This window comes from Lycorma delicatula, chromosome 1 (assembly GCF_047948215.1).
Source record: "Lycorma delicatula isolate Av1 chromosome 1, ASM4794821v1, whole genome shotgun sequence".
NCBI lineage: Eukaryota > Metazoa > Arthropoda > Insecta > Hemiptera > Fulgoridae > Lycorma > Lycorma delicatula.
The window spans coordinates 125,394,939-125,407,001 of NC_134455.1; the positions used below are offsets into that span (position 1 = coordinate 125,394,939).

The window sequence follows — 12,063 nt, forward strand, 5'->3', positions numbered from 1 at the left end:
TATGCACATTACAAAATCCTACATTTGCAACTTATTATGTAGCTGTTTCATTTCTAGTACGGCTTATTTTTGTTATATTTTAATATGCAATTGCCCACTTCAATGAATACAGTATTTTTCATTTAACTGACAGAAGAATTTTATCTAGCATACTTTTTGATACAAAAAATGCAAGTCTTGAAGGAGAAAAAATGAAAAAACTACTACAGGAAACACATGCAGGTACTTCTTCTGAGATACAAAGTAAAGGTAATTCTTCTCTGAAAAACTAAGTAGAAGTTTGAAGGACAAAAGGATTAGAAATATGTATTGTACTGCCATTGATGTTTTGGTGAATGAGGATACACAATTAACCTCAAACTTGATTAATAATTGATATAATTTTATTAGCTTTCTAAGTTACTATACATGACATATTTAATGTAATATAAATAAAATAGATATTTTTTAATAAGCTGAAATTAAAAAAAATTCTGTCATTTTGAAAACTTATTAAATAAATGCAATTAATTAATATTTAAGATTTACTTTTTTTCTAGAATAACAGAAGATTTTAACGTATTAATATGCGGGTATTTATTTGTTTTTCCTTGCTGTAACTTAGAAATGGTTGCATCAAAAATTAATTTCAATCAAGAAAATATATTTGTAGCACTGAATGTACGATAATTCTTCTTGTTTTGCGAATAAAATGATACAGTAATCTCATCAAAACTAATACAATTCATTTTACACCTCCAGTTTAATTAATGTCAAAATTTTAATGAAATTACATATTACTAAAATAATTTAGTATATGTGGTCAAAACTGTATCCTTATAATCTACAAATACTGCAGTATTCAAACACACATACTCCTGCACAGCAGAGGGAAAACTTATTGGTGTTAAAGAAAAATTGAATAGATATAATGACAAGTAATGCTCTATGAAATAGCTGTTTATTGTGAAAAGAATTCAAAGTTGTTTTTATTTTTCATTGTGTTATCTGAACACAAGTAGTACTGCAAGGCTATAGTTTTTGTTATAAATAAAAGTTCTCCTCTAAAATAAACAAAAGGGTCCAATGGGTAAGGCAGACCAGGAGTATGGTATGTTAAAAATATAACTATAATAAAACATTTGAAGAATGAGAAGATGCACATCATATAAATTCACAACATATGTGAAGTCAGTCAGCTTTTGATAATCAACACTAAATCTTCTAATTTCATCTTTTATAGCATGTGTCTCAGTACTCCCACTATGGACCAGGCCTGCTATGAATCTAGTTTTTTAGAGAAAATAATGAGTACTTCCTTTAGGTAACGATACCAGGTAAGTCTCCTGTCAAGAAATTTTGTATTTTCTGCTGGTATCTCTTCATTATTTAAATGAACAGGTTAATGATGCACAATAATAATACAGTATCGAGGATAATCTTATGCACAATTGCTGCATATCATTTAGAAAGCTGTACATCATTTGATGCAACAACAGGATCATTCCTGGATAAAAGAATTGCTACATCAGCAATTATTGGATGTAAGAATTAGCAAACATTGCAACAGCCACCAAATACATCACTGACATATATGAAGTTAATAGAATATTAAGAACTGGTTCAAAGCGGTAAATTTAATGTCACAAAATTGTGACAAAAGTTATTTGTTTACCTGAAATGTTCTGTCCTGAAGTAATGATTTTAGAGTTAAATTAAAGCTACACAATAACATTTTGCTAAGCTTGAGTATGGAGATGGGTGCTTGTTTGGTTTTAGTTAAATTCTTGTTAGACATGAAGAAAAACTGCTTAAAAATTTTAAGGATTTTAATAATAATACCAATTATTTGATGGTCTTAATCAATAGAAAACCCCTGCGGAACTGAAACTGGTGGTCAGGTATTAAATTAAATTTACTCAAAAAATGTTAAAAACTGCTTCAGTAATTTTTTCAAAAACCTTAGGTACAGAGGTAGCAAGCAGGCTGAACAGCCAAGAAACTTGGATAATTCAGTTTTTAAGGTTTCAATGTCATAATTATCTGAAAAATAATTATGAAAATGAAATGTATATAGATTACGGCTGAATAATATTCAATTTTATGGGGTATTTTTGAGTAACAATTTTATGGGAAGGTCCATTTGAATGAAGGTGACTAGCCCAATGCTCTCACACATTGTTGAGTGGAAGGTTGTAATACATTACTTAAATAACTGCAAAACAATTATTACTGTTATCTCTAAATGTTATGATTTTTTTTTATACATTACCCTTCCTTTTTTGGGGGGTTCCTGAGTCATGAAACTTTGAGAAATGCAAAAAATCACATACTCCATTTTTTGATTGATAACCATACTTTTTACTTGCAGTATATGTAATAAATAACTTTTATTAAATATCAGGAAATACTGTAAATGAAAAGAAAACTGAATCTCTTTGCAATTTTAAGTATTATGCATTTCTCAACTGCCATAACAAATTTTTATATTATTGAATTTTATTTTGGAGATCTTGAATTTTCAGGTCATATTAGTTCTTACAAATTGATTCTGAAATACATAAATGTAGTTGTTTCTGAAAAGTAATGCAAGTATTTTTCTCGGTTTTGTGAGAAAGGTAACAAGATTAATAAATGCATAATATTGCTGAACAAAATGATGCAAATAAAACAATACACAGCCATTTGAAATTGGCCATTATTTTTCAAAAAAAATTCAATATTTCAATGCCAGATTAAATGTTTTTGCTAAACATGATATTTTTAAATTAAAGTATCTGAACACAAAAGGATCAATATATAAGTTTCTATTAAAGACCAATTTGGATAACCTCAAACAGATGAAGTTTTCCACAGATGAAACAGCTGAAAAAAATCTTGAAACAGCCAAAAATTGCATAAGCTCAGTTAACTCTGAAACAAAGATTTTTAACAAATTTTATTAATCTTAAAATACACTGAATACTGTAAAAAACTAAAAGATCACATGTTTAACCCTTTTATATTTCATGCAAATTATACCACTTCCAAGCACATCAATGAGGCAAGTGTTTTAAAGTTATTGTCAATACACTTAAATTCACAACATTAAAAATATTAAAACATATTTTTTATATACAAAAAATAACACCAAAGCAGAGTAATAAATGTGTGTCTTTTTACAGACCCAAATGAACAAATTTCTCCTGATACTGTTGAACTATACCTTTATAATGATAATTTTACAGCAAAACACAAGAATTATTCAACGATTTGGTTTATTTTCTTTACAAAGATGGACAGAATCTCAGAAATTATATACTTCCTATGTATGAGCATGTTTATACTAGTAATAAGTTTCTTATTAGGCTTGCTAAAACAAAGAATACTTTGGACTTAAATTCTCAGAAAAAAATTGTTCTCAATTTCTGTATATAATGAGTACTCATTTGAAAAGGAAAACTAGAAATATAAAGCTTTCAATCAAGTCAAATTACCACGTTAATTTAGCAAGACAACAGCACACAATAACATATATGAATAATCCTGAATTTATATGTATTAAAAATTCTTTTCTATAATTGAATACTGAATTTTGAAAAATTCAATCAAAAATAAAAAACAAAATACATCCCAAACTAGTTTATTTACATTTTTACTGATGTTTCTGTCCATTTATATACAATTTATAAAATATATAAATAAAAAAATATTAATGATTTACACAACCTTTCTAATTTCAATTTTGTATTTTTTTCCAATGGTGTTTTTAAAATACATCTTATAGAAAGTTTCTTTTTAATCTCTGGAATAACTGAGCGACAAAGAATCTTACATAAATAACAAATTTACTAACTTTACATGTTCCTACAACAAAGTAAGGATTTCTACAACAGTGTAACATAATTATGTAAGAATTAATGCAATGAAATAACAAAGAGATTGCCCGGAGTTCAATCATTATCCTACAGGTATATACACACAATGCTAGTTTTTATCACCTTCATAATATATTTAATATTTTGGCATTTTAAACTGTGGTGTTCCAGGTTCCTTAACATCAGGAGCTTTACGTTTCTGAATAATATTTTGAATTTTGTTCCATTCACGATCAAGTTCAGCTCTTTCATTTTTTTCCTTATTATACTTTCTAGTACGTCGACCATCAGCCATTTTAACACCATATTGGAAAGCAGCTTTTGGTAAGGCTTCTTTACTGTTCATATACTGACTGTATTCTTCCTGAGTATCAAAATCCCACCGTCCAACTGGTCCTTTCTTGTTTCCTAAATCCATTTTAGTGTAATCTACTTCATCATCAGAATCATCAATTGCATCTTGCATTTCATCCTGACCGGGGTAACATTCAGCATATCCAGTCGGTTCAGCAGCCAATCGAGACAAAATACCAGCAGCTTTAGATTCTGGTTTTGTTGGTAAACCTTGCTTCTTCTTTTCTTCAGCAGCAAATACAGGTTGTGGTTGAGTAATATCTTTTTCCTCAATATTCGCTGATGGAAAATATTTTGATGTTTTCTTCTTTGGCTCGGCACTTTTCTGAGCAGAAGGGACATAATCTCCAATATCAGGAAAAATGGGTTCTTCAATCTAAAAATGAATAAAACAGAAAAAGAATAAAACTTAATACACAAAATTAAATACATTTTACACAATCATACCTTTCACCTCAAAACTGAATTAAGTGTAACTTTCAGATTCTAATAGTTGTGGATAGTAATTCTTCAATTGAAGATGTTGCATTTTGTGTCACGGATGTATTGTGACTTGAATATATTAAACAAGTGGCCAACTATAGTAGTTGGCTATTAATTTTTTTTTACCTTAAGTTATTTTGAATTTTCATTATCAAAATGAAATTCTGAGTATAATATACTATTAACTTCTTAATCATAATATGCTGACACCCAGTTAGGAAACACAAAAGTTTTTTATTAGAAATGAATTTTGTATCATATGAAAAATGTCAAGCCTGACTGGAGTTCAAAGCAAAAAAACCTTCAGATAAATGTCAAAAACATTACTAATCTGTTACTGTGCCTTGTAGTGATGTTTAATGTGCAATGATATTAAGAACATTTAATGAAGATCTAATAATTGTTCATAAAACAAATTGCTTCACCCAGGTAATCTCAAAGCTCCTTTACTATAGGACAAAGTAAAAAACAAATAAATACTAGAAAATGTGTTAAGGAATAAGTAGCCTCTGGTAATAAGGAGCCTCATTATCAGAGGAATTTAATAACCTTGTATTCAGAGGAACTTCATAAAAAAATAAAAATAAGTGCATATGGCTTGAACATAAAATATTACATACTGACTGAACTGATAACCTATTTTTGATTTAAATCCTCTTTGTTGAAGTATTATGTACCGATCTGATGTTTATTTAGAATGAACTTGATAAAATAAGTTAAAGTATAATGATATTGTCATGTGTTCGTGGTTCAATCAGGTCATTGCGAGACTGACAATAAAAATATTTATATAACAATGTATTATTTTAAGTACATAAATAAAATACAACAAATCAATAACAATAAAAAAACTGACAATAGTTATAATAACAATTGACAATAACAATAGTAAATGTTCAAAATAATAAAAAAACAAAGATTACATACAAAATAGTCAGTAAAGTAAAGTCAGTCAGTAAAGTAATAGTCAGCAAGTAAAGCCAGTTTTTATTTGCAGGTAGTTAAATCGTCTTCTTCTATGAATCATGAGATCTTGCCGATTGTGAGGGGACTTGAGTGCTCAGTGATACAGAGTAGCTGGACCGAAGGTACTTTATCAGAGAGATATCTGTTGAGAGCCAGACTAAGGAATGATTCCTGAAAGAGGGCAGCAACTCTTTCAGTAGTTGTTACATCAAAAATTAATTTACATCAGGAAAGCATTTTTGAAAGTATATATTTGGAGTGTAGCTTTATATGGAAGTAAACTTGGATGATTGGAGTACCTGAAAAAAAAAAGATTAGATACTTTTGAAATGTGGTGCTACACGAGAATGTTAAAAATCAGGTGGGTGGATAAAGTGACACAAATGAAGAGGTGTTGCATCAAATTGATGAAGAAAGATGCATTTTGAAAAATATAGCTAGAAGAAGAGACACACTTGTAGGCCACTCTTAAGGCATCCTGGAATAGTCACTTTGATATTGGAGGATCAGATAGATGGGAAAGATTTTGCAGGCAGGCAACATTTGGAATATGTAAAACAAATTGTTAGGGATGTAGGATGTAGAGGGTTTACCAAAATGAAACAACTTGCACTGGATCGAGAATCTTGGAGCTGCATCAAACCAGTCAAATGAATGAAGACAAAAAAAAGTTAAATCGAAAAAACCAAAATTCAGCCCTATTGACAAAAGACATTATCATGACTGCTAACATTTACACCTTTAACAACTAGTAAGTATTGTAGTAAATACCAGATAATAAAAGTCTAAAGATCATTCAATACCATTCTCTCCACATACATTTGCTGTTTGCAAATAAAACTACTCCAACAATTTATGAATTAGTTTAATACTACATCCCTTTCATAAATTGTCTACTATCAGAAACGTGCCAAACAACTTCCTGTATTCACTCAGTGTCCACAATGGAATGCTTGTGACATCACGTCATAACACTACATTTATATGCACTAAAATACTCGCTTAATAACTCCTTGCTGAATACTATTCGCTTAAACTGATCTTAACTTGTTTTTCCTGGAGTATTTATACTCCTCTCCTCTTGACCTGCACAATCAGACCCAAGTTGAACTGTAAAAGTGATTGTTCAAGTCCTTATATTTCCCCAGATTCCTACTCTAATCCACTAACCCCTATTCATTGAACACCTGTTGTAAGTGTGCCACGGACAGTATTATAAAATATTATAAAGAATCTTTGTTAAATGGACCAGTTAGACTTAGAAAAAGGATTCCTTTTAGTCCCCTTCTGGATGCCTTCCGTTATTATTTACTACTTAATTGGCAGGAATCTGTTACTCAGGTCCATTATATTGGTCTTGTTAGAATATTATTCTTTTAGATGAAAATATAAATAAGCTTGATACATATTCACCAATATGAGAGAAATTTAGTTTGAATACAAATCTTATTAAAACAAAGTTAATGAAATAAGACAAAAGGAAGATAATAGTGAGTTAAATATGGTAGGTAAACAATACATATAAGAAGTCAAAACAATTTTATCAGCATGAGTAGTATAAGTATGGTATTAAAAAAATATCGGTTAACGTAAGAAAAATAATCTTAAACCAGAAAAGAAATTAACTATGTTTTCAGGTACAAAAGAGTCTGCTAATATCAAACAAACTTTTAATAATTAAAGAAAACTTTTTAAACTTTAATATATGCGCAATTTGGCTAAATGAAAAATATCAGAAAAATGGGGATGTAAAAGTTCTGCTGCTACTACTACTACTGCTATTATTATTATTTGTATAGCCTTCAAATTACCAGTTGCACCAAAGATGTTCACACGATTTATACTTGCAGCATTAATATAAAATCATCAGATTTCAAGATAATGGTATATGCTGGATTGTGATGATGAAAAATCTAAAACTAAGAATGTTCAAATATTATTCAATAAGGAAAATAATTCTTGGGTTCAGGTATGTAAGTCAGCAATTTTAAACATTTTTGACATCAGTGAAGCTAGGCTTTGAAGAATAAGCAGTCTTCTATTGTCAGGTGAGACACCTATTGATAAAACAGAATTTAATCTCAAGTCACATGCTATGCGAGCCAAGATATGTGAACAAATCCATAATCACATACTTTCTTTTCCGGTCAAAAAATACCACTACGGAAATACAAAAACAAATATTCGCTTAAATATAAAGATAATGCAAAATTTATTTAAAAGAATGTTTCCAAATAGTAAAATTAGTTATTGGTATTATTATACGTATAAAGAAAACATTACCTTGCAGTTCAGTAAACCACAAGCTGATGTTTGCTCCACTTGTGAGGAGCTATGAGTAAGGATTAAGAAGAGTTATGTATTAGCAGAAAATATTCAAAGAGCAGCTGTTGGTGAAAAAATACTGCATTTATAAATAGCAAATAAATTTTATGCTAAGATGAAAGAACTGGAGGAGAAATATAGGGAAAGTGACTCTAATATGGAATAGTTATAGATTTTATGCTGTCTTTGCCACACATTCCAGTACAAGAAATATTTTATTGGCAGTTACAGGTCAACTGATTTGGCATGCATGATTTAAAACATGGTACTTGTCACATTTATATGTACCATGAAAGTATAAGTAAGAAAAGTCCAAATGAAGTTAAGTTTTATTTATGACTTCATGAAGTCATAAATAAAGTTAATAAATATAGTTAATGTAAATATGTTAGAAAAAATGAACTTGTCTATGATTTTAAAAAGTGGTGGAAGACTTATTTTAAATATTGTTTGTTATCTGTAGAATATTATGGGAAAAGCATAATGAGAGATCAAAAAGTGGTTTACAAAATATCTGGTTTTATTAATTTGAATATTTTCAAGATGGGGCTGTGATTTCCAGAGAATTCATTGATGGATTACTGAAGCACATGTTTAGTTTAAACTTTTAAAATCCATTGGTATTCTAAAATCAATCATATTACCAACTGAAAAAGCCTTCCCCAATGGGTCAATTATTCCAATGAACTAAAAAAAATTGTAGGATCTATCTAAAGTGCAATAAAACACTGTTGATAATAATAAATATTATGAATCAATAATAGCATAGGATTTAACTGAAAAAGTTAATAATGAAGATTAGTTTGATAAATAATATATTTTTTGTATTAAAATATATAAGGAAAACAAGTTTTTATTGTATTTTTTAAAATTTATTAATAAAATAAGTACAAGAGCAGTGAATAAAATGAACTTTATTATAGACTGAAACCAAATTAATTTTTCCTACGCTTCCTAATAACAAAAATTTCATTTAGAATTGTAACATCACTTGTCCATAAAGTTTTTTCTCAATTTTTTGGGGCAAATTTTTAATAATTTACTTTTTTACTTTTATATACTGAACTGAGTGGTATCTGTGTATGCAGTTTGGTTACCGTGAAATTTTTCATTCTTTGTGGAGAAATATTAAGTTTTTTTAGGTGATGAAAAATTAACTTATGCAGACATGTGATGTTATATTTCTAATGGATTCAATTAAAAGAATTATTATGACTTTTAATTATAACAGGAAGACAATATTTCTTCTATATTAATATGAATCTAACTCTAGTAGTATTTATAGAAAAGAACATATAGGACATTTATGGTTTATTATTTTACCACATCATCTCTAATGCAGGCTGAGAACAAAACAGAAAATCACTAATTTAACATACATGTTAAAGGAACTTTTCTACAAGTATCTCCTTCTTGTGCATCCAATACTAATGGTTTTGGTACTATGTGCAGTGTACAATGAAAGCATGCTTAAATTAAACTGTAATTCTGTCATTAAAAAATGTTATCTGTTATTGTACTCTGAATGAATCAAAAAATGTTATGATTATACATCGATTCAGCTATTTCTGGAAAATGTTCAAACAAGTGCATTGACTAAGAGCAATAATGAAACAAAACTATTTCTATGTACAATCAACCATTACACACAAAAATATATTCATCAATTAATTTTTTGTAAACAAATTTTTCTATTAACAATTATTTTTACTTAAAATTAAACAAGGAATCTGGAATAAAATTTGTCATTTCAGAAAGCTTGCCATCCAAATTGTCTGACTACAATCAATATATAATAAATTGTTAAATACCTGAGCTCTATCTTTTTTCTTTGACTTCTTTGACTGTCTGGGGCCTTGTCGTAGATATGATAAAATCTGCGCCAGCTTATTAATAACAATGTCATTTGTTGTTAGTGTTGGTGTCGTTTCTTGGCTTGGAACATCAGTTTTACTTCTTATTAGAGTAGTTGGAATATCACTATCGGGTATTTCTTCAGCCAAATCAACAACATAGGCCATACGTCCAGGAGCAAACAGTGGATTTCTCTCTATTTCTGCACTTGCTAAAGCAACCCGATAAACATTCCTTCCTAATCGAGTCTTAAATTGCATTTCATCTTCATCTTTGTTTTTCTTTTCTTTTTTTGGTTTAGACACAAGCTTTTCCATTTCTTCTTCTTGCTCTTGTTCTTTAACTTGTATTTCACTCCTAACCTTCTGTAATAAAGCATAATCCAGACCTTTAACCAAGTGAGTATGTTCCATATCACCTCCTAAAAACTTGGACTCCTGGATCATCTGTCTTCGTCGTTCAGCAGCATCTAATCCAGATTTTAAATCGGGTGCAACTGCTCTATACCCACTAGCTGTAGCTAAGGGATCTTCTGCCTGATAATCCGGATTTGCTCCTTCTCTACGTTCTTTTGCTCTATCTCTATATTTTTCTGCCAATTCAGCCATTTTATCTTCCTCCTGCTTTTTAAGTTTGGCATAGAAACTTTTCTTTTTACGTCTACGCTCTGCTCTATCATCTTCTTCAGTATTAGTTTTAAGAGTATCGTGAATCCCTGGTGTAGGAGGAACTGTTGGCGCTGATGGTGGTACAGAAGCTCGAGGTGTCATCAACAATTTCCTGAAATCATCATTCGTCAAACGCTGTGACCTCTCGCTTTCTTCGTCGTATTCTCCCGGTTCGGGCATCTTTACAGACACTAATACTTACAGAAACACAATAACTACTCAACACAAGAGTTCACATTAAACAACATACATAACCTAAACAACGACTAGCAAATAAGCAGCTATAACTACTTTCCACTGCCTTCTACGCGTTATGTTTGACAGTATTTTAGTTATCATGCTGTTAACAGGAATTTCTGGATTTTTCCATAGTAGTTTTTATGTCACTTCGACATTTTAAATTTTAAGCTAATCCTTCATCAGATAAATTGATCGGAGTAAATTTTTAATCCAGATAAACAAAATAACAAATTATTGGAAATAAATCGTAGAAGTATGCTTTTATTTAGTTCACCAGTAGTGCGTTCAGGTATAAATGTATGATACATTATATTTTGGAGTTACATAAATGATATTTTAACAGGTATGTTTTTCGTTAATCTCGGAAAGCTTGGAACGCGGTAGTTTGAAAGTTCAAATACGCCAACATTTACTAATTCTGAAATGTTTATTGTACTTCAGACATTCAAGAATTGATTAAATCATTAAAACAAACTTAGTGCTATAGGAATGTGTGCTGGTATAAGTAAAATTTTAATTTTACATAAAGGGTTCAAATTATATATAGTTTGAATAATTTGTTTTTTATGTAAATAAAACAACAATTTTTTATGCCAGATTTTTAGTTTTGTAGCACATTAATTAAACTTTAAGAAATTGTACGTGCCGTTTTATCGAATATTTATCAGACACAGATGTCTTATCGCCAAGTGTAATGTTAAAATGGTTACGTAAATTGTTAATATCAGTGATATCAATAAAACAGTAAGGAGGAAAGATGATTTATTATATGTTAACTTCATGATTACACTTGTAGTTGCAGATTTTTAATGCACTAATTGTAAAGTTATTTGTTTTAAATAAAGCTTGGACATAATATATAGCAACGGATGAAAAAATTAATATTTAATAAAGACTTTTTATTAAGATTTTACCATTAAATTGGGTTTCCCCAGTAGATGTAACATTACCATTTGTATTGGTAATTTACATTACTGATAATGGCCTAACTAATGATAATGATGATTTCAGTGGAGATGCAGAAAGCAAAAAAAAAAATTATAATAAATTCAAAATTATATAAGTTTTATCATTTAGGTCAGTACTTTTTGATGAAACATTGTATTGAATTCCGTGATGGCACCCAAATAAACATTTAGAAAAACACAAACCCTACATTTTGTCCACAAAAAATGCATTTTATCTTCAGCATTTTCAAAGTTTGCTGCAGTGCAATGTAGATTAGTTAGCTTATAGAAAGGTTGTCAAGGAAGAGTATCAAATTAAAAAAAAAGGAGCCTATCACTATAGCTCAACACTTGCCTTCAGTTTTTCAATTAGCATTATTGTCAAAATAT

General features: G+C 29.4%; 1 protein-coding gene across 1 annotated transcript; it reads right to left on the reverse strand.

The window, feature by feature from the left end:
- Window positions 1–2,886: 2,886 nt before the first annotated feature.
- Window positions 2,887–10,800, reverse strand: beag (IC cytokine homolog beag). Its single transcript, XM_075360440.1, has 2 exons — window positions 9,776–10,800; window positions 2,887–4,566 (listed from the first exon to the last, which is right to left on the reverse strand). Exons 1-2 carry the CDS (start codon window positions 10,664–10,666, stop codon window positions 3,973–3,975), a joined length of 1,485 nt encoding a protein of 494 aa, XP_075216555.1. The 5' UTR covers window positions 10,667–10,800; the 3' UTR covers window positions 2,887–3,972.
- Window positions 10,801–12,063: the final 1,263 nt, after the last annotated feature.